This window comes from Phoenix dactylifera, chromosome 18 (genome assembly GCF_009389715.1).
Source record: "Phoenix dactylifera cultivar Barhee BC4 chromosome 18, palm_55x_up_171113_PBpolish2nd_filt_p, whole genome shotgun sequence".
In the NCBI taxonomy this organism is placed as follows: Eukaryota; Viridiplantae; Streptophyta; class Magnoliopsida; order Arecales; family Arecaceae; genus Phoenix; species Phoenix dactylifera.
Window position 1 is genome coordinate 1,097,666 of NC_052409.1, and position 23,377 is coordinate 1,121,042.

General features: G+C 37.2%; 2 protein-coding genes across 12 annotated transcripts in view; both read left to right on the forward strand.

The window, feature by feature from the left end:
- Positions 1-2,297: 2,297 nt before the first annotated feature.
- Positions 2,298-16,382, forward strand: LOC103706967. Of its 7 annotated transcripts, none has more exons than XR_005506788.1 (17): positions 2,299-2,555; positions 2,637-2,745; positions 2,863-2,962; positions 7,182-7,250; positions 7,360-7,533; positions 7,619-7,692; positions 8,391-8,484; positions 8,782-8,824; positions 10,833-10,895; positions 11,727-11,956; positions 13,062-13,182; positions 13,268-13,368; positions 13,487-13,600; positions 13,769-13,939; positions 14,027-14,173; positions 14,338-14,400; positions 15,526-16,382. XR_005506788.1 is itself a non-coding variant. In XM_039115319.1 (17 exons), the coding sequence occupies exons 5-17, from the start codon at positions 7,469-7,471 to the stop codon at positions 15,675-15,677; spliced, it is 1,521 nt and encodes a 506-aa protein (XP_038971247.1). In that variant the 5' UTR covers positions 2,300-2,555; positions 2,637-2,745; positions 2,863-6,754; positions 7,182-7,250; positions 7,360-7,468; the 3' UTR covers positions 15,678-16,382. The 7 variants fall into 7 exon arrangements, 6 of the variants coding, with proteins under 6 accessions (XP_038971249.1, XP_038971247.1, XP_038971245.1 ...); XM_039115319.1 differs by having other exon boundaries at positions 2,300-2,555; positions 2,863-6,754; positions 14,255-14,400; XM_039115317.1 differs by having other exon boundaries at positions 2,302-2,555; positions 2,619-2,745; positions 14,255-14,400.
- A 1,750-nt stretch (positions 16,383-18,132) lies between these two features.
- The window catches only part of LOC103706968 (CLIP-associated protein), a 34,387-nt gene continuing 29,142 nt past the window's right edge, over positions 18,133-23,377 (forward strand). For 4 of the 5 annotated variants that reach the window (XM_039115324.1, XM_039115323.1, XM_039115322.1 and 1 more), the window contains exons 1-6: positions 18,167-18,650; positions 19,677-19,832; positions 19,962-20,024; positions 21,676-21,744; positions 21,902-22,067; positions 22,479-22,640. In XM_039115324.1, the coding sequence (XP_038971252.1) occupies positions 18,318-18,650; positions 19,677-19,832; positions 19,962-20,024; positions 21,676-21,744; positions 21,902-22,067; positions 22,479-22,640 (949 nt within the window). In that variant the 5' untranslated portion in view covers positions 18,167-18,317. Of the gene's footprint in view, positions 18,651-19,676; positions 19,833-19,961; positions 20,025-21,675; positions 21,745-21,901; positions 22,068-22,478; positions 22,641-23,377 lie in introns of all 5 variants that reach the window. The other variant, XM_039115326.1, reaches the window with a different exon arrangement.

Consider the following 23,377-nt stretch of genomic DNA (forward strand, 5'->3'; position numbering starts at 1 on the left):
CAATTGTACAATATATTTAATATATATAAAAAAGGTTAGCATACTGCACCAGGGCAAGCGAGTCTCGAGTGGGAGACACTAACCAAAGAGCAACCAAGATGGAAATTATACTGCTTGATTGATCTTTGTTGTCAGTGTGGGGTAAATCTTTTTTGATGGGAAATTATATATTAGAGGAAACATGATCTTGTCCTAATTGTTAAAAGGCAATTAAACGGATGGGAATTATTTGCACTGAACATCTTAGACACACAGGTCAAATTTCTATAAAAACGGATGTTGAAAATATGTTTGCATTATGATATTAGCACTCCCGATATCAAAAAATAAAGAACAACAAATGCATTCCCCTTCTTGATGAGAGAGGGAGAGAGAGATGGATGGATGACATCATATGCAGTTTGTCTAATTTAAAAGATATGCTAAATTTTGATCTTGATACAGAACCCTTTCAATTCAAATTATACATTATTTTTTCCTTCTTAACTTAATCCTTGGAACACATATATTAAACATTGGCAGGGGGTCTTATGCAAAAAGCTAGAGGCCTATCTTAGAACTAATTGTGGGTTTTCCAGATCTCAAGGTTCAAAAACTAAATGCAAATCCCTTTCTTGCTAGTAAGTAAAATGCAAAATTTCAAGGCCCCTATTGTATTCAAATATGAAATATGAGATTTCAAGATTGTGAGTAGTTCAAATGCAAAACTCCAACCAAAGACATGCTGATAAAGAAAATTATAAATCTTTATAATATTTTAGTATCTCTTACGATGACCAACTGCACCATGGCCTAGTGTGCAATAAGAGGTTGGCAGGCTTTGTCAGTTTATGAAGGCAACAATTTAACGACTTTTAAATGAGTTATCTTCTAACCAGGGACTGTATATAATTTTTCTTGACATGATCCATACAAATTGCCGAACTTTGGTGACTCCGTGTACCTTGCTGTCAGGAGCGGCCCAATGCATTTGGAGGCCTAAATGGGACATTTTTTCTTTCTATTTTATCTTTGAGGCTTTTTTTGCAGACTTGCAATGAGCCGGCCTAAGGCGAACTTACTAAGTGACGCTTTTTTCTTCTATTTTGTTTTTGAGACCTTTTCTGCGGTGGGCCTTCTTTGGGCCGAGGCCTTAAGCGACTGCTTCAGTCGTCTAAAAATTGGGCTAGCCCTACTTGCTGTTCATGTGAAGGTTGTGATTATTTAACTAAGAATTCATAAGTGCTTTTTTCGATACAATATCTACTTCTGCCATGCATGCAATCTACTCGTAGCCTCTGGCTGCTTTTTGCGGGCCTACATTTTGTTTTTTAAAAAATTCTGTCCATTTTTTTTTAGAAAAAAAAAAGACATACATGCTGAAAAATAGAGCATACAATTACAACCGTCCAAGACCTCAAATATCAAATATAAAATAGATCCATCATCCCTGAACTTACTTGACATCCCATCCATCCATCGGCTACCTTCCACAGTAAATTATTAATTTTAGTCCTTAATTGCTCTCCTTTTCCTATCTATCTGATCAAATCATATTGGCTGGCGTAATACTCCTCCAAGTCCATCCTTACACGCGCTTGCAACTTAGAAATTTATACGTAATTATCATTCAGCCAAAAATTTATAAATTATTTTCTGGATGTTATCCCTATAAAACATATCCAGTAGCTCCCATTTGCCCATGCAAAGCTTATAACTTAGGGAGTTGGAAGTAATTTCTCATTCAAAATGCTAAGGATATGAACTATCTTTTGTTGATACATTGGACTATTTATTCACTCTGAAAGCCAGAAACTTAAAAATAATTAAATTTTTTACATGAATATTCTTATAAATATCAAATTTTTCACAAATACTATCTCAAAATTGATATTTGTATGTATATTTTCGTAAAACACTTATTTTTTATTTTATTCTTTTTTATCCTTATTTTTTTTGGCATATATACCTAATGCCGTTAAAAAATTAACGGTTTCAAATAAAAATGACTAAAATATTTTTGATGGATAGATATGAAAAAAATATTGATAAGACAATCGCAATGAGAATAAATAAATAATTTCAAAATTTTATTTTATTTTTAATTAAAATAATTATAATTTTTATTTATAAGAACAGTTAGTATATAAATAGTATTTTATAAGAATGTAGGAATAAATATAAATTTTAACAAAGTATTTATGTAAATTTAAATTTTTAAAAAGATATTTATGCAAAAAAAAAAATCGGGCTTTAGTCCGCATTGGAATTTAGATATAATTATATTCAACGTAACTAAAGCCGGCAGACTCCCGACTCCTTAATCAGGAACCTGTGCGTAATTTTCGTCAGCATGGTACTAGGGCAATTAGCGCCGATGCGAAGGGAAAACTAGAACAGACCCTCGGGCTCCGTCTCGCCCAAAACCCTGGAAGCCTCACTCCCGCCTCGATCCCGTCCATTCATCTACGCCATCGGCCGGGTGGACGATCGGTGGCGCCGGAGGAAGGCCTCCGGGACGATTGGAGGCAACGAATCCGTCCGTTCTGGTTCTCCTCGGTGCACCCCGATCGTCGGTGAGCTCCCAAATGCCTCAGTGCTTAGAACATATGCTTAATTCTTATCATCGTTCATATTAGAAGTAATTATTTTGCCAGATTGATTCAAGTTGGTTTCGATATCAACGGTATAATACCGAAGAAATGCCAGAGGTTCCAACTTTGTTCTCTCTGTGCATCAAGGAGATCGCAATGACAGTCTTGGACGGTGAGCTCTGAAACTGTTCTCTTTCTGGGCCTTATGAACTTCATACATGGTTGTGGAGTATGAACACTTTTGTCTTATTTCGGTTGATATTTACTGAGACCAGTATATGTTTTGCAGGATATGAAAATACGCAAGACATACTTGAACTTCCATCAGATTTGCTTGATTGCATAGTGATGAGCCTACCTCCGCTGGCGTTGCAGAATATACATGAACTGTCAGTCAGCTCTCGCTATCCTTATGAAAATGAAAGAACCGTTTTATTTTGATGTTTATGTTAGAATTTCACCAATTCTCTTCCATGATGCTTCCCTTTCATTAGTAACATATATATCTAGCTTATTTTATTTTATTTGTCTATTTTTCCCCAAATAATATGCTCATTTGCTTTCCTATGCTTAAGGGTTTTTAAGAAAAAAAATACACCAACACCCCCTCAAGTTTGATCGAGTTACACTTGTACCCTCTCCACTTTAAAAAGTCTCAAACAGTTTCACTAAGTTACCTTTGCATCCCAGACTGACCCTTCCATCCGACTCCATTAAACAGGCTTCACTAAAAGACACATGATCATCATACGAGTCTTTAAACTGTCTTATTTCCTAATACTCCCTTGTCGTTCTAGGGGTTTAAGTATCATGTGGGGAAATTTGAGACCATGTCCACCTCCATCCTTCCATCTCTCTTCCAATGACCTCTTCGACCTCTCCCATGGAGACCTGCATGGTACAAGCTTCACTGCAAGGCAAAGACGATGTAATTGGCAACAATATGGGGCTAAGCTCGTGGGAGAGGCAAGGGCGAGGATGCCATTGATGGAACAATGGAGATTGAGGCTGAACACGTTGATGAACTATAAGGTGAAGGCTATGCTAAAAAGGTGATGATAAGGAGGCGGACATTGCCATGATGACATCCATCTTTACTAGCTCCTCCTCCTTGTCTCCAACTTCATCCTCTACACCTCCCTCGTGAAGGTTTTCCCCAAACATGCAATCCTCTTGCTAGAGATGGCAATCGGGTTGGGTTGAAGGCCGGTCGGGTTAGAAATTCGTCATCCCGAGCCCAATCTATTTATTCATATCTGAATTCAGCCTATTTATTAAACAAGTTAAAAATTCAGATGTGAATCCAGCCGATTTATTAAACAGGTTACCCAACTTGGCCTGTTTAACCCATTTACTAGATAGGTTGAGTCAAGTTAAATGGGTTAAGTAAGTTTTTAACGAATTAAACATGTATAAATAGGTTAAACATATTAAACAGGTTGGGTTAAACGGGACAAAAAGAGGTTAAGCAGCTTTTAAACAGGTTAAACAAGTATTAAATGAGTTAAATTGATCAGCTTATGATCCGTTTACTAGATAGGTCGAGTCAAGTTAAATGGGTTAAGTGGGTTTTTAATGGTTAAACAGATATAAACAGGTTAAATATATTAAGTAGGCCGGGTTAAATAGGACAAATGGGCTAAGCAGGTTTTACACAGGATAAATAGGTATTAAATGGGCTACATGGGTCGGGTTATGATCCGACCCAATTATTAAATAAGTCAAAATCGGTTGAATGGATCAAAGATCTCAACATAAATCAACCTATTTAGTAAACAAGTCTTGACGAGTTGACCCATTTGTGACCCAAACCTATTTATGTCAAATACGAACTTGCTTAAAGCAGGTTATTTGCGGGTTCGGTCATAAATTGCCTCTCCTACCTCCCGCCCTTCTCCTCTCCACCACCTTCTGCCCCGACCACCGAATCCTCATCCTTGTCCTCTAGGCCTCCCTCTCCTCCTCCAACCCCCAAATTGTAATGGCTTTCCATTCTATGCCTTGCAATCCTGCCCCTCTCTTACCACTTATCTTCAAATTCTATCTCAACCATGGTCTCATAACTGAAGCCCAACTTTTGTTTGATGAAATGCTCAAAAGAAACTCTGACTCCAACCTATTTTATGGGAATCTATTGATCAAGGCTGAAAATGGAGAACCTGGAAAGGCCTATCTAGTTTTTAAGAGAATTCATGTTAGGGATTTGATTTCTTTGCACTCTATGATAGCGGGTTTTGTGAAGAACTTGCAGCATAAGGAGGTTATGAACTTCTTTGTAGGATGGTGGATTTAGGGATTGAACATGATGAGTTCTCATTCTTGGCCGTGCTTTCAACCTGTGCCGAGGTTGGCGCACATAGTTATCGGGTGCGGATTCGCCATCTAATGTTTGAGAAGAAAGTTGAATTGAATTATATTCTTAGTATAGATTTGATTGATATGTATGCAAAACATGGGAGATTGAAGTGGCCAAGAAATTTTTTTATGGTATTCGAAGGAATAATGTTTCAGTCTAGAATTCTTTGATTATTGGCTTGGCAATTCATGGGCTTGGTTTTGACGCAATTGAAGCATTCACCAGGGTAGAATGTGAAGTTTTGGTGTTGAATGCAGTCATATTTGTCAAGCCATCGACTGTTTGTGGCTATTGTGCTGTTTTAGAGAAGTCTCATAAGTATTTGATAGGATGAAAGAGAAGTATTTGGTTGAGCTGAGGATTGAGCATTATGGTGCAATGGTGGGTGCTTTTGGTTGGGCTAGGCATTTGGATGAAGCATGTGGGTTGATAAAAGAATTGTTAATGCCTGTATATGGCACCAGAAGACTGACTTGGGTGAGGTTGAGATTTAGAAGACGACGATGTGTGCTGCTGAAGACTATTTTCTTGCGATCAATCATGTTCTCATTAGCGAAGGAATGGGATCTTGCAGAGTGTGGGAGGTGATGAAGAAGAATAATATCCATAAGAGATGGGGGCCGACTTGGGTGGAGGGGGGGGGGGGAATGGTGCACCAATTCAATGTTGGACCTTGTTAGCTCACCGGACATGCCTCCATCATGCTCATCATGCAAAACACTAGTAGCCCTATGCCAACGGAGCAATTGCCTCCAACATGCCTAGTCCAGGAGCATCATTGTAGCCTCCAAGATCAATGAGCAGCATGCCCGCTAGCATCTCCATCTAGCCCCTCATTGCCTTCTTGCCTAGCACCATGCACAAAGACGTGCTCCATCGCTGATGAGCGCCACTTATCCTCGCTGACCGTCTTGCTCTGTCATCTTCTTCGTTGACCGATCACTTGGCGGTGGTTCTCGGTTCCACATGTCCCACAATATTGTCATTCTCTTATTTGGTACGCCTAACAACCATTAGCCCCCCACTGCATGGTGGAGCCTTCAAGTATCAATCTCACCATTGTGCACTTCACTGAGGGCCCCAATTCAGTCTTGGAGGAAGGGATGGAAAGTGGCGGAGAAAGAATGACAAGCACAAACCATTAAACCTCTTTCTGATATTAGTTAGGGGTCTTTTGGTTAGTTGCAAAGATCTGCAATGATGTTGTAGGGTCATTGCAAGGAAGGGTCAGATTGGAATGGAAAGTTAACTTGATGGACCTGTTAGAGACTTTTTAAAGAGGAGGGGGCCCAAATGTAACTCGGGCAAACTTGAGGGGGTCTTACTGTATTTGTTTTGCTATACTTTTTCATAAATGTTTTTTAGTAAAAAAAATGGAAACAAGGCAATGATTCATACTGGTCAAAAATAAGTGATAAGAATCTCGATAGACTACTTTGTAAAGCGCCGGATATTACCATAGTTTGAGTTTACATTTCTGTAGTATAATAATTTCATTTTGACTGAATATCATTTGAAATTTTACAATTATATCCTGCTCAGGTGCTACAGAATTGCCACAACTCAAAATACACCTTAAATTATTGGCACTCTTTTTATTGTTTAACGTTTGTCTTAGAAAATGACACTTTTTTTTTAATGTTTGTGTGGGTGGGTGGGGAGAATCAGATTGATCATAGAAAAATCAGGTTGTACTTTTCCTAAATTCATGGATGTCTAAAATGTATAGGGATTAAACTCTTTTATTCGAGTAAAGAGAGTTGAAAGCAAGGAATGCGGAACCTTTCCAAACCGCCTAGTTCGGGCATACCGAGTATTCAAAATGGTAAACCTGCAGGAGAGGGTGGGAGGGCCGCCAGAGGCCTTCGACGCCCTCCGTCGACTCCGGCGGCCCTCCGTCGGCCATCCCTCCCTCTCCCTCTCCCTTCCTCCCCCCCTCTCTCTTTTCCTCTCTCTCGTTTTCCCTCTCCCTCTCCCTCTCCCTCTCTCTCTGCTATGTTGGTACGGGTCCATCACGGAATGGCACGGAGGCGTACCAAACCGTGCCGCCAACCGACTAGTATGGGCTCTGGCATCGGCACGACAAACCTTGGTTGAAAGTGAGAGGAGGTTATTAAAAAGTTGAGCAATCAGTTTAGAGTGAGTAGAGGGAAGAAAACGTGGCCTAGCAGTTAACTTTTCGAGTCAAGAGAGGGAAGCTCACTACTTGCTTATTCATTCTTATGCTAATTCATGGTAATATCATATGACAGATCTGTTGATGGTTGTGGTAAGAGCGGAACTGCAAGTAATGGCATCAACGATGGAAGAAAACGTGGCAGGTTTCATAGGAGTCATGTCTTTTATAAAAAAGGAGTCATGTCTTTTATAAAAAAAGAAATACAGTTTGCAAAAGGAAATTTACTAAAAGAGAAGATACTTAATTTTTAGGTATGGAGATTTTAATACAGCATGGAAGCTGCTGTTTAAGAAGCGCTGGCCTGAGAATATCAAGAAGATTCAACCAATCAACTGTGTGGCAACACAATATGTTTCTGGAATGTGTAGCTTGGTGAACCAAAGTGTTGACTGGCAGCAGCTGTACTGGGAAAAGCATCTACAGAGGTATGGAAATGGGAAAAAAAAGAATAAAATTGTGATTCGTTTGCGTAGGTACATTTGTTTTTGACCAAGTTTATTCATTTAATAGTTGCCTAGATGATGCTGCGGAGATAGCCTTGCTTCCTGCTTTTGATGGGTGCATTGGTGAACTAAGAATATCAGGTAACTGTGATGTACCTTTTTCCTTTTCTTATGTTCTGCAGATCTTGACAGATATAAACTAGATGTTGTGCAGTAGCATCTTGGACAAGCGACATGAAAAAGCTGTCATGCACTTCAATGTCGCAAGTAGTTAAATAGTCAACATAGTAGTTCATGACTTCATGATCAATAGAAAAAAATGCTACTAATCATGAAGTTTAATGTGAATTCTGTATGTTTGTGTGCACATCAATGATATGCTATCTCCATTGGATCCAAATATCATCCTGAACAGTTAACATCATTTCTAAAACCTCTTTTCCAAATAAATTATGCAGCTTTCACCCCAACTCTTTATGCATGCAAGTATATTTGAATTTTTAATGCTAAATGCTAGTAAGTAGCACTTATGCATACATGCCTTATGACACAGGCTTCTTTTATAATTATTTTTATCTTTCAATAGATCACATAAAGTAATTATCATCTTTGTGCTTAAGATTTCCATCTTGGTAGGGAATATTAATGGGCACATTATGCCTTTAGTTGGTTTTAGGTGCAGATTTGGCTTGCTTAGAAAGTACTGCGATGTCGATTGCTTGATTTCAATTCATCTTTTCTTTTATAATTAAACATACTTTGGGTCCTGCTACATTTGCTACTGTGTAAGATTTTTTTTTCCCCTTCCCTCGTAAAAAAACTCATCTGGTTTAATGCAGATAGCATTGTGAATGCAATTGGTCATAGTGGGAATATAGCTGGTGACTGTTTGAAATTATCATACCATTGCAACAAATTTGGGCTCTATGCAAGGTATCTTTTTATTTGAATTTGTGGTTGCAATGTGGTTGTTGTCCATCCTATTGAAAAACAGGCAAAGTTTCAAAATATTTTGATTCTTGTGTTCAAGAACTTGTTGGTTGCTTTAACTTAGATTTGCTCGGGTAAGATGATGGAAGCTAGGAACTTGGGCAGGCCAACAAATGACATTCAATTGCTTTTTTTTTTTAATGTTAAATGTTAACCTTATGTCGTTTTTTTCCTTGATAATCATTCTAGAATGTCCATTTCTACAATTTTTTTGAAATCAACTTTTTCTTGCAAGTGCAGATGCCTGAAACTTCAAAATGTGCTTTGTGTTGCAGAAATATGTGTAAGTATGACAATTAATTGCCTTATACATGGTGTGATGGACTAGCTTTTCTGACTTTAAGTTGGAATAGCTAGATATTGAATGTTGTCTTCATTTAGCATTTAGATTATAATTTGCATTTTTGTTACATAAGGGTTACACAATCTTCTTTGGGAATCTTTTTGAGACCATCTTTTATGGTTGAGCTTGTTTTAGATATCTATGGCCGCTGCTCCCTTGTATTATCAGTTTCTAAGATCCCTGAATGTGTTACCCCTGGATTTACCTGTGATTGGCTCTACTGTGATTTTGCAGACCTTCAAAACATAACATGTAAATTATTAATTTAGATAAGTATTATGCCACTCTGTGCTAAATCACTACTCAAGGCCTGGACTCCCCAAAAATTTTCTCAAGATATTTTTCAGTACATCCGATTCCAGTCTTCTTCAGCCCTCTGTCATCTTCTTGACTTGAACCTGATTCTGGACACTCACACTTTAGGGCCTTATTTTGCCTGTGTTGCACGTGATTGAAATGTCTTAGTTCACTCTGCTTGCTTTATCCTCTAGTTCATGATCCTCATTAATGTGTTCATTCCTTAGTCATACTTATGTGATACATGGATACCTTAAGTAGCCTGCCACAGTCACATGGGACATCTGATCCGGTCATGCTGCTATAACATTCTACAGTGATACTACTGTAGTTGTACCAGTACTACTACTACTACTGTAGTAACAGCAATACTAGTAATAATAATTGTAATAATAGTAGTAATAATAATAGTTGTTGTTGTAGTAGTAATAATAATTATTATTCTTATAGTTACATCAGGTTCTAACAACTACAAAAAAAAAAGAAAAGAAAATCAGGTACACACTGTGAAGGAGATATGTCACACCAGGAAGCATACTTGTACGATCTTCATATTTGGCTATGCTGATGACATATAAATTTCCAAGCATGTCCTTTCTGATCTGGTATTACATGTCAGATAATAAATAAGGAGCATATGGAATAGCATTGAAAACACAATTAAGTCTTTCCAATGATGTTATGGCTATTTCAACCTCAAATGCCATAGCTTCTTTTGTTTTTCTGTATTGTTCCCCAATGTTTTAGAACTTAGGGAAAATTGGAGTTGCGATGACATGGATGACCGGAGCAGCATTACCATAGTAGGCTAATGAATGATTGTGATTTCATATTATCGGTCATGATCTTCAATGATTAGAATGCCTCAAAATCAAGCTTCAACCCTTTTAGAGGTTTAATTATCTGTGCATCTGGTGGACACAAACTAGATGCGCCGATGTTTCAATTGTGCCAGCATATTTGGTGGCCCCACGCAAAGATTTCACACTGTTGATAATGATTTACACTTCTTAAAGGACAAATGGATCAAAATTTAACAGTTTTTGATACTTTACAAACCTCAAATTAAGTAAACATGGATTAATGCACTTATGTATGTATCTTTTGTGTTTCCATTTTATGATCTAAATATTGATGAACCAAATCAACATGACGACTTAGATGACCATGGTTCTTATGGGCATGCTATGGTGTCTTTTTAGTTTTGGCAGTCATTGTTTTGATTACATGTTAGCTTTTATCCAAAAACAATGCCAATCCTTCTATCCTCTTAAAGCAGTACTCTTGTAATTATAGTAAGTCTCTTTGGGGAGTAATTAGTGATGTTGGTGATCGCCTTCACATAATCCATATGTTGAAGCATGGACTTGTTTCTATCCTTTTTGTTTTTGAATGTAGTTTTTCTTTAATCTTTTATTGAGTGCTTAAACAGTCCACAAAAAAGTTTTGTTTTATGATAACATACTTTTAGTAACTTATGCCATTTTGAAACTTACCTTTTTTTTAAAAAAAAAGAATTACATCTTTATATATTACAATCAAAATTTAGTCCATATTGTTTTGTTGCTTCCAAATGCAGACTTTTGGGCATCAAGTTTATGCAGTGGACATGAATAATATTTTTTATCATTCTAGAATGTTTCATTTGCAGGAGTTGTTGAGAGGTAGCAAGTTGCAAGTTCTGGTCTTCAGAAGAATAATCTCCAGTACTCAGGTAATTCTTACATTTACATATTAGTTTTGCGTTGAAGAATCATGCATTACAATCAACATCAGGATGTTTTTCACATTTTTCAAGGTTTAGTGTTGGTTATTGTTCATATTATTTATTTATTTGTTAACATGATTCATGGTGTTGCAGCACATAGCCCTTGGCATGCATAGAAAGATATGCATGAGGTTAACAATTACTCAAAAGTACATAAACGTATGCCATCTTCTGATCTAGAGTATATTTGGATCATGTCTTAAATCCTTAAAGTACATGTTTGATTCTTAAGAACACATCGATAACATCATTGTTGTTTCAAAGTTACTGAAAAATAAAAATACGTACTACACCTTTTTAACAAATCCAAGCCACAAGCTTATATCAAAAGAAAAAAAAGGAAAAGGGAAGCAAAATCAACTTTTCCAAGAAGTGTCTAACAGGTATCTGTTATATCAGTACATCTGACAGTGCATCATTCAAAGCCCCATGATAGAAAGTGATATAGGTCAATAATGGGTTAATATGTACCCTAATTGTTGGAAGGTTTCTGTTATGTTGGTCTAGCTTGATTTCCTGCATAACACTTTAAAACATGACATAATCCTGCTCAAGCATTATGAATTTTAATGTTATATTTCATAACGTTCTTCTCTATTGTAATCCTCCATTTTCATCTTGTGAACAAACCTAACCAAACCCATGAACTCTTTTAAATAATATATCAAATTCTGTGTTTTTATAAGATCTTCCTGGTTTGCTTATATTATTGCCATGCAATATTGTGTGATTAGTGTAGCACAAATCTTTGGTAAGCCTTCTTAATGTCAAAAGCAGGTTAATGGATTGTGCATGCTTCTGAACCAGCATTGGGAGACACTGGTATCTCTTGAGTTTATTTATTGTCAACTTCCTCTTAATACTATGAACCAGATTTGCAATTCTATATGCAAAGAGGGATCTCGAATACATGGGATCCAACACCTCTGTGTCAGATCATCAACCATCTTTGATTGCAAGTCGTCTTCCATGCCACCTGGTCTTTTATCTTTTTTATCATCAGGAAGGTACATCTCATACTCCTGTGTTATGCTTGCTACACTTGAAAAATGAATAGTCATATGAAATAATTTTTCATTTTGCGGCTTGCTAGAATCAGAGTTGAGGTCCGTAAGAAGCACTGAAGAGTTTCTTTCAGTATATGGTACATTCTGAAATTTTGTTTAGCACAAGTCAGGAATGCTCAGATGAGAATCCTAGTCCTTAAAGAGATGCCAATATTAGATGTAAAAATTCTGTAAAATTGTTTTTAGTCTTGCATTTCTTGCGCTGATAGGTTAAGTTCATTAACTTTGAATTTGTGTTGAACTTACTAATGGCATAATATCTACATGGTAGCATTGGAATGCAGGGTGATAGGCAAATGCATAGCTAGGGAAATTAGTTTATTTCTTCATGATGTGGAAATTATTTTGAAATTCCGAAAGTTTTTTTTGAAATTCTGGCTCTTTATTTGGATACCAGAATTTTTCATTGGTGTAAAATAGGTGACAGCAAAATTTATATTGTTGAGGGTTGGTTGTGTACAAATTGCCTTTCATCATATGCAGTATTACCTGAATTTAGCTTCATCAGCTACAACCAGTGTTATTCCAATATGTTGATAGTCGAAAAGAACAAGAGAACGGTTATCAATACCAGGTTATTGTAAGCTAAGCTAACGGCACGCTATAAATCAAATCACCAGTAGATGCTTATTGATATTTGAATATTAGATGTCATGCTTATTTCCTTTTTCCACCATATAAGTGCATATCAAAATGCATATGTCTTGCATTTTGCATGATCTTCCATCATTCTTGGGTATGGGATGTTGTAACTGGAAAAGAAAGCACTGGCTGGCCTCGGTCATGTTATACAATTCTCAAGCTACCTTCTTAAGCCACCGTTATTGGCCAATATCTTGGCTTGGTGGTTTACTGTACCCAAACAAGAGTTGCATACATTTGCTGTTTTGATGATAAATGCCAAATTTTGATAGTTCTGAAGTCCATGCAATCCTTGGGAATTGACATTATCCTGTATGCTAAATGTTGCATTGGTCATATTTGTGTTCATTCAGTAGTCGCTGTAATGCAGAAAACTTTAACAGATACTTGTTTCATCTTTCAGATCCTTGGTTTCACTGCATTTTTGTGAGACTAAGATGCAACCAAAATTTGCAACAATAATTTTTGATACTCTCCTCCAGTCTTCATCTGGTATAGTGACTCTTGAGATATCAGATAGCAATGTGAGTGGTTACTCAGAAGTTCCTTGTTTTTCTATCAACGGTTGTTGTGATTAGCCGACCATGTAAAACTCCTCTTTATTTGTAGATTGCAGGTTGGCTTTCTAAGGTTGATAGGAAATCCACAGATTTCTCATCATTATTAGGATCAGATTTGTCCTTGACATCATTGAGCGTTCTCAGTCTTAGGTGCCATTCTTTTTATCGTTTAAAATTATTCATTGTTTTTTAATCTGTCACCATTTTTATTCCAGCTTTCTCTATTGGATTTATCTTTATGATTTTATTGAGATTGTTACTTTACCAGGGGAAACAATTTGCATAAGGAGGATGCTGAAGATCTTAATCATATCTTGGTTCACATGCCTAATTTAAGAAGTTTAGATTTGAGTGACAATCCAATAACAGATGATGGAATCAGGTATCTACAGTTTCATGTGCCTTTGATGTTACGTTGTATCGAGAAAAGAGATTGTTAAATTCATGTACACAATTATTTGTGTACAACCACTGCAATCAAATATACTAAATGTAATTTTTTTGTTTGATACTGAACTTTTAACTTTCACAACTTAATTTTTTTTTGCAGGAATCTAATTCCATATTTTATCAGGGCTCTTGAAAAAGCTCATCCCCTTTCAGATATAAAGATAGAGAATTGTAATCTTTCAGGCATGGGAGTGGCTGAACTTTTAAGAAACCTCCCGACCTTGAAGGAACCCCTAAAAACACTTTCTCTTGCAGATAATGACCTTGGCAGGCTAGTCCATGTAACTTCATCTTTTTAATTGATCTTTCCAGCTTTATATCTGTTGGAAGCAAATGTTCTTATTAGATGCAACTTCAGTTTTGTAGCAGCACCATTGGCAAAATTCTTGGGCAACTCTGGTGTACGAGTACTTAACATTGAAGAGGTTGGGTTGGGACCATTGGGCTTCCAAGAACTTGAGAAAGAAATGCCTAACAAGATGGCTCTTTTTGACATCAACATAAGGTTGTCATTAGTATCTTTGCATGCTTGCATCTGTGAAATGATTGAAGTTTACAATTTATCTTGTACATATTTATTTTGTAGCAAAAATCGGGGTGGGATCAGAGCTGCATATTTTATTGCCAAAGTAATTTTACAAGTTCCAGATCTTGTATCAATAAATGCAGGAGGTAATATTATGCCTGCTGAGTCTGTGGAAATCATTTATGATGCATTGAAACAGTCAAAAGGTATGCATTCTTTCTTTGCAAAAATATGTTGGTTCTAAAGTAAGATCTATATGCAGACCATTTAGATCCACAAAGTCACAAGCCAGTTGAAATTATGCATGAAATTTGAGTCATCTGTCAAATCCTCTGCTCAACATAAAGATCAATCATTAGTTGTAGTTCAATTTGTTCTTATGTGGTAGTTGACTTGTTAACTAGAATGAGAATGCCATATGTTTGCAAATAGTCTGGAAGGTGCAAACTATAGTTACGAATTGAATTCTTCATGTGAGATAATTATGGAGCAAATAGTTTTGAGTGCAGTAGCAGGGTCACAAGAGTGTGTATATTTCTTCAAGGAGGCATTACTGTGAGCCTTGCCACCATAGAGAGATATACAAATGATCCTTGGTAGATTGAAAAATGGATGTGTGGCTTTAGACCATGGTCAAGGTGGAAAATACGTGTTATTTCACTCCTTGTCCATGCAAATCCAATTACAAATGCTATTTTTCGGATTCATGTTCGAGACAAAGGAGCCCTTTTCTGAAAATACTCTTTTAAGTCATAAATAGCCTAAACACAATTCTCTTATCGGTTTCTAGAATCTAGATCATATTTTTCATAGATAGACCAAAAAGAAAGTTTAGGCTTCACATTGGCAAATTTCATTTAAAGGAACACATGTCGCACATGCACTCACATTCATGCAAACACACATGGTGTGCATGCACAACCATACACACACAAACATGCATGTACAGGTGTTCTCTGACATTCACCAGCATTATATACTGTATAGTGGGTTTATATTCAGTTTAGGTCATTTGTACAATATAATGCTGATTCCAACAGCAAATGCTGACTTGTTAAAAACATTTTGCATCTTATTCATGAACTGGCATTCTTTTTCCTTGATATGCTTAATCACTCAGTATTGTAATAAGAGACATTAATTATTTTATCATGGTTTTGAGTTTGAGACTTTCCATTATCCGGCATGCATCTGCAATTCTGCTGCATAACATGTGTTCTAATTAATGTTATTTGCAAGATCATCAAATTTTCCCCCTCATCTTTAAGGATTGATGCTTACTCCACATGTAGAATTTACTTAATGAAAGGGTCATGCCTGCTTTCTTTCAGGTAAGCTGGAGCGATTGGACTTAACTGGAAACACTCAGTTATGCCAGTCTAGCTACATTGCCATGCTTCTGGAATTTCATTGCCACGGAAAACCTATTGTTGCCATTTCATCGCTGCCTACAGCAGAGACACCCTATGATGATGATCCATAGCAGGTCTTTGCAATCAAATTGTTGCAAATTGAGAAATATTTAGGGCAGAATTACACTTATCATAGCAGGGAAGTGAAAGGTGTGCTCATCTGGATGGTGAGGCTTGTGTGATCATACAGCAGCAGTGAACTTACCCCAGGGCAGGAATAAACTTTTCAGCCAACAGGGCCCATAAAAGTTATTGTTAATTCTATTCAGCTGAATGTTCAGGAGCTGATTCAACTTCATTTACTCTGCGGAAAGCTCACATGCACTTTGGTATATGCAATCAGAAAAGAAGATTAGCTTTATTAATGGTCGGGCAATTAGTTTGTACCACACATTAGCAATGAATAAGGAATGCGACCATTTGTAAACCAAGAATGGAAAGGCTTACATGTAGAAGTATTTCCTGGTATGGGAAGATTAGAATCTAATCTTTGATAGGCCTGTAATATATTGCTTGGCTTCAATCTGGAGAATTTTTTTTAAGAAAAAAGACATTAGTATGCCTGAAATGCTGCAAGAAGCAGAAGCAGCAGATACTAAGTAGTTCATCCGTGGAATAATTTTGTTATCTGTGTAAAATAAGGAATAGTTGTTAGGATGGGCAATTTGCCAAAGTTAAGCAAAACAAGTATCCGGCTAATGAAGATGTGATAAATATCATAGTTAAATTTAATGGCAAGTGCAAATCGCATGTGGCAGTTGTTGAGCTGTACTGCAGGGAGTTTTATGAAATATCCTTCATTTGTTTATTTAATTGTCTATGCATTGTGTATATTTCAGGATTCAATGGTCAATTTGCATGACAGGTTTTTCACCAAAATGATCTGTTGAATAGTGTTCTATTCAAGAGCTCAATAATATATTACATCTTCCTGCATTGGACCATGGATTAACATAGGATGCTTATAAGCAACCTAGATGAATTACATTTTCCGAATTTTCATGGCTCCGAACTTCTATTGCATTTTGTATATTTTACCTTCATGTGAATTCTCTAAGATTTTACCCTCATGTTGCACCTACTGATGTTGTCAAAAACAAACTGGTAAGCGATTCATGCGAATCTTGCTGTTCAGTCACGACTTGATAAATCTACGAAGAGATTTTTTTTTTTGGGTTTTTGTTTTATGTTTGGTCTTAGTTGTATTTTGTACCGTTGGAACAGCTTTTTCAGCACCACGGTGCTCGGACGGCGACAGCGCCCATCCTATCCATTTTCAAATACTCCAACCACCTCCGCTGTGGCCGTGTCCCCCGGGGGAACGGACAGAGGAGAACTCACGGATTTCGGAGTTATCGTGGCCGACCTCCCCGTTATGACTTATGACCCGTTGCCGTTTCGGACGTACCCGCTAGCGGTTGGCGGCTGTCCTTTTCGCAACCCGTTATCACATTTATTAGGTTCATTTGTTTACATAATAATATAACGTATCTATCTACATCATGGATTCTGAAGACCGTTCACCAACTGGCACCAACCGGCCGATGCTACGTCCTAACGAACCATCCTCATCTGAAAACGGCAATCTCAACTTCCCAAAGAAGCCCGCATTGACGTTCCAATTGATGGTCCAGGTTGAGATACCACATACTGTCGGTTGTCTACTAATGTCCGAAGAGACTGGGTAACGTTTTATAAAAATAAAAAAATAAAAAGACTAGGTTACCCTATGGTAATCTTATCAAGGTTTTTTCTTCTCTATCCATTAAGAAAAAAAATGATATAATGGATGGTTGGGTAGGACCAGAAAAATAAATAAATATCATCTCTCTCTCTCTCCATGGATATATATATCCTTTCTTAGCACTCACCTATCTAGCTAATATAAAATTGGACGAGAGGCATTTTATTTTTTTGCTCAAGAAGCCTCATTTTTTTTAATTATGTATTGTTCTTTGATATATGATTGATAAGTGGTGTCGGACTAATTGATATGTAAATGTGAGAGAATCTCGTTAGTGGAATGATCGAGTTCTGTGATCCATTCTAGAGATGAGAGATAAGCAGATCTAATGTTCTATCTATATCTGCCGTCCAGTTTATTTCTGAAAATAGAAAATGATTGTATGTGGTTAATCACTTTAGAGGTGTCCTGTAAATTGGAGAGAGAGCTGTTTAGAGCGCTTCAGAATAGATTGTTTTTCGATATTTTTTGGATATATCCATGCTAAAATTGTATGAATTATGTGCTTTAAAAAAAAAAAAAAAGAATAAGAAAAGAAAGAGGAGGGGGTGGCAGATTTTACCCATTCTGTAGATACTTCTACGCCGTAACCCCGGACAGTGACTGACCATCCTACGTATTCGCTTTCGAAGAAGACAGTGGTAATATTGTAATATCAGGTCAGCGAATGGGGCATATCTTTTCCGAGTAAATCGTCAAAAGTTAAAATCCAAGAACGGAGTGGCATTCGTGGTAAATCCTGCAAACATGAGTGGCTAATTCACCTGGGTCCATCTGCCTATTTATATTCTCGCCGATCGAGGGTCAGCGATCTCCGTCCTTTTCTTCCCTTCTCTTCCCTCCACTCCCCCCCTCCGCCCTCCTTCGCCAAGTCCGGCCCCTCGGTCCATTACCAGAGCCAAACCCTCGTTCCACAGGCTTCCGAAACCCTAACCCTAGAGATCGTCTCCCTCGCCTCCGGGCCACGATGGAGGAGGCGCTGGACTTGGCGAGGGCCAAGGACGCCAAGGAGCGGATGGCCGGGGTGGAGCGCCTACACCAGTTCTTGGAGGCGTCCAGGAAGAGCCTCTCGCCGGCCGAGGTCGCGTCCCTCGTCGACTGTTGCATGGATCTCCTCAAGGAAGGCAACTTCCGGGTCTCCCAGGGGGCGCTCCAGGCCCTCTCCTCGGCGGCCGTGCTCTCCGGGGAACACTTCAAGCTCCACCTCAATGCACTCGTCCCTGCCATCGTGGAGAGACTCGGGGACGGGAAGCAGCCCGTACGGGATGCGGCGAGGCAGCTGCTGATCACCGTCATGGAGGTTAGGACTTCTCTGATGTCTTCTACCGGTCTATTTCTTTTCTTTATATTAGTTTTGATTCTGAGTAACTTGGGTTGGACAAGAAGGGACGAAGATTAAGGCAATAGGGCATTGTAGTTCTCTAACCCCTCCTCTACCACTTTTCATGTTCTTGAACTTCTCAACTTTTGGGTTTAAACAATGGATTGCTATGTTCTTGTTAGTATATTTTTATCGATTTACTTAGGAAGCTATATTTGAAATGAGTTGATTTTTTTTTTAAAATATATTTATAGTTGACAAAAGGTTTGGTAGCTTTATGGTTCATGACATAAGTATTGTCATCTTTCATATAGAAATAATCAAAATGCCTTATCTGGGTGGATCATTCTGCCATAAACCCATATACTTGGATGAAAATAGCAATAAGAGAAGTCCTATGGAACTGTTAACCAACAATTGTATACATGTGAATCTTAAAAATTGAAATAATAAATCCTGTGGCAGCCCTTGGATTAGTTAGCCACATATGCAATCTAATATGATAACCAATAAATTTAGTAGGAAAGTGATTTGTTGATTTTCAAGAATGATAATAATGCCATGTGGAGGTAGCAAGTGATTTTAAAATTGGTGGCGCCCATAAAAATGTAACACATATTTCAGAATTTTCAGTTTTGTGCTTGAATAATGACTTCTTTGGTTGCTTAGTGCTACTTTTTGGTTGGTACTTTAATCTTTTTTAAGATTACGAATTTCCGTGATGTCTGATGTCATTCTTAATGGAATCTCTTTGATAGTCTTATACAAATTACAAGAATGTTGAGATGGAAGTTTGTGCTATCCTTTTGTTATGGGCAGGCTTCCCCCCACCATCCTGTTGTTTTGTTTTGACTTATTCTTTCCTTGTAGCAGCCTATTGTTGTGCTTCTTCTACCTAATACTTCAGGCAAATGTTATTCTTCTGCTATTATCCATAGAAAGAAACCATAACACAAAATACAAAGAAAAAAACTACTAAAACGTCGAAGTTTATGTGCAAATTAGGTCTCCTCGCCAACAATTATTGTGGAAAGAGCTGGGAGTTATGCTTGGACTCACAAAACTTGGAGAGTCCGCGAAGAGTTCGCACGTACAGTTACATCCGCGGTTGGCCTTTTTGGTTCCACAGAACTCCCTCTTCAGCGAGTTCTACTTCCTCCTGTATGTGTGGCTCTTGATTTCTGATTTCATGCCTTTCCTAGGGCTTTTTCTATATGCGTCTTTATTGTTTCTCTTCTTACAATTTATAAAATCAAATTTGTTTAATTATTTTACATTGGCTTTTACCAGATTTTGCAGTTGTTTAATGACTCAAACTTTAGTGTTAGAGAAGCTGCTACATTGTGTATCGAGGTTAGGATATACAAGCACTGCTATTTTTGTTTATGCTTACCTATACCTTGCAAAATTGATTTCTTTATTTTCTGAACTTATTATCCACAGGGCAACTGTACACTTACTTTTGGCCTTTATCCTTGTCTTTTAGTAAATGCCTGCCTACATCACATGTTGGCTGACCCTAGCACAAGCAAGATATAAGTTGTATTCTTGTTTACCTGCTATAATATAGTTCTTTAACAATGTTGTTATAAGACAGCAGTTCATCATAAAGTTAATATTATAGAAGTGTTAAGGAAAAATAACTGGTGCAAAAATTTGCATAGCTATTAGATAGGTTTAAGCAGGAGTCCTAGATTCATTAGTTGTGTCCTTTTAGAGGGGTTTTGGTTTCGTTATATATAGAGTTATAAGATGACTCAGATATTGTACTTTAAGATTTAATTATTGAGTAGTATTTCTTATCTTTTATGATGGGTTCATGTCCTTTCTCTTTTCCTTGTTCTGGAACTTCCCCATCATTTGTCTTTATTTCTTTCTTATTTTCTTTTTGCTCTATTCTTGTAATCATATTATCCAGTAGTTGTTTAGATCAAATGCATGGATAATCTAAATGATATCCTGATTGCAACCCACAAACTTAATAAACCAATGTTTTCCCTGTTTGACTCGATGTCTTGAATTTTCTAGTCATTTTTTTTATTTTCAAATACTCTATAGAAAATCAAGATATCCTATTTGCCAACATATCCCAAAACTGTCATTATATTCTCATATTTCTTTAAATCAATTCAATTCTGTTACTAAGCCTTCGCTCGTCCACATCGATGGCCATTAATTACCTACATTGTTTGTTACATCTACGATACGTTCTTCATGTGTTGCTAATGAACCTTCCGTGTACCAATTAACTTCACCATCCAGCTGTGTTTGTCTTTCATGTTGAAATATTTCTATGTGAGGGTTCGAAGGGATGTTGAGTTCACTGATGCTTTAGGAGCTACAAGTGATATTTCACAATCTTTGAGGCACTTGCTCTCATGGATTAAAAAGTTCATATGTCTCTGCTTCTCCACTAACAGTTATCCTTTGATCATCAAAATTTAATTCTTCTTCATTTGCCCATCAAACTCTATTTATTTAGGAAGCCATGTTGGCTTAATTTCCTGATATTAGGATGTAAACAATTGTATCATGCCTGTCTATATGTTATTTCTGTTACTACTCGTACAGCAAGTCCGAATTATGTCTTATTCCAAAATATCATCAATAGGTGATCAGCTGATGCTGTCATTAATAATTCAATATTTTGACATTATTTGATCATAGTTTACTACCTTATTGGTTTGTATAGCTAGATTGAATAGCTTTCATTGCCTCATTTGACCTTCAACACTACATGGAGCATTTATATGTGTAAACATTCGTATACGACATCTTTAAACTGGACAGGTTATATATGGTTATAAACTTATAATTATTGTAAAAATCTGACCCTGGGTTGCATGTCAGACACGGTGGACACAAATTCCAGGGTACTCTTGTCGCATAGTTTATTATGCACTTCGATACGAGTTATTGCTAGCTAGGTTGCCTTTTTTTCGTTCCATTTATTAAAAGATGCGAGCCTGTTGACTATAAAAGTTTGTGTTGTTCTTCCCTGTAGGAGATGTACACACAATTTGGACCGCAAATTCATGATGAATTGCAGCACCAAAATCTCCCTTTATCTATGGTAATCATTTGAAAAAATTGAAAATTTTTATGTCAGTATGCCTCCTTTTTGGGACAATCAGTACTGCCTTGTCTTGTTGACGTCCTTGACTACTTACAATTATGCTTGATACTCAAGATGGTAGATCTATCTGTTGACTTAATGCATAATACTGCAGATGAAAGAAATTAGTGCTAGGTTGGAGAAACTAGAGCCAAAGGCTCACCATTCAGATGGGCATGGAAGTAATTTCATCCCTACAGAAGCAAAATCTTTACATGCTGGTCATAAAAGGAGCAGTCCAAGGAATAAGAGCATAACAAGGGAAAGCTCACTCTTTGGAGGTCAGTTATACTGCTATAACTTTAATGCTTTGGAGTATCCAATGTTCAAGTTAAAAGATATATACTAGCACTCTGTGCCAAATAAAGGAAGTGTTGACGTTTTGGTTATATCAATGGCTTGATGACTGAAATATCAGCAGTGGTGGCTTATTCACATTTCCTATATTTCCTTTCCAAGGAGACTCATTTTGCATCTTATTTTCGGCATGTATTTGCTTTTGAGTGATATACTCTGCAAAGTTGTTACTCTCATGAGAGGACCATACTACTGACCAATGCTTCTTAGGAAGTTATGTTACAATCTTTCATGTTACTGATATTCATTTTATGGCAATCTGCATCATGTACCTTGTTATCATGCATCGGATGATGCATAGCTAACACTAATTGGTTCTTGTGGCTGGGTTACAGGAGAGAGTGATATAACTGAAAAGCCAATAGATCCTATCAAATTTTATACTGAGAAGGAATTGGCAAGGGAAATTGAGAAAATTGCATCTACACTTGTACCAGAGAAAGACTGGTCAATCCGAATAGCTGCCATGCAAAGAATTGAAGGCCTTGTTTTTGGAGGTTTTGCTGACTCAATTTCTTTATTCTTGAGCATGTGCATATAGATTAAAATTTCTTGAATCTTTCGGTGGATTCCATTCACTTCTGTCTCTGATTATGGCGCATTGCACAACTAATTGCTTATTCTTTTATTTCCATTAGGCATTCATATGTTTGCTCCTTCTCTATGTGTGAATTTATTCGAATTACTCAAGGTAGCTTCATTTAAAATGCTGTTTGTTGGGTTCTTCTTTTTCTTGATAGATGATGTTAATGTTATACTAGAAATAGGCAGTTTTATGCCTGAGATGTATTGGTCTTGTTTCATGTTTATACATTAGTATTCATGTCCTACGTTCTAGAAGTTGTGATGTTGTTGGTATCATATTTTTGTCTGTTTGGATGCTCTTCTGTGCTTGCTGTAAAATAATTGGTGAAGAGAACATGATTTGATGAATTAAAATGGGGCATGGGCTACCTTTTCCATCACAGTGAAGTGTCTTGTTTGCTCTTACGTCTCTGATGTTCATAAGCATCAACAATCATTCGCTCCACTGGTTGAACATCAGCATTGTTTGGGTTCTTGTACTACGGAGGGTGCTTTGTCATAAACCAGTCAGCCAATTGGAAAATTTAGAATGAAACAATTAAGGGGTGCTAGTTGAGTAACTATTCATACTGCAAATTGGATCTTCATTAAGCTCTACAAGAAAAATGACCTTCACAGTTGTCAAATCGCTCAAAAAAAATTCTGTCCT

What these genes read in the sequence shown, in the direction of transcription:
- LOC103706967 (XM_039115317.1), top strand. Translation starts at nt 2,682, where the DNA reads ATGCCAGAGGTTCCAACTTTGTTCTCTCTGTGCATCAAGGAGATCGCA. An exon ending in CGCAATGACAGTCTTGGACG is followed by an intron (nt 2,746 to 2,862) that starts GTGAGCTCTGAA and finishes TATGTTTTGCAG; the next exon opens with GATATGAAAATACGCAAGAC. An exon ending in CTTTTTGACATCAACATAAG is followed by an intron (nt 14,174 to 14,254) that starts GTTGTCATTAGT and finishes TTTATTTTGTAG; the next exon opens with CAAAAATCGGGGTGGGATCA.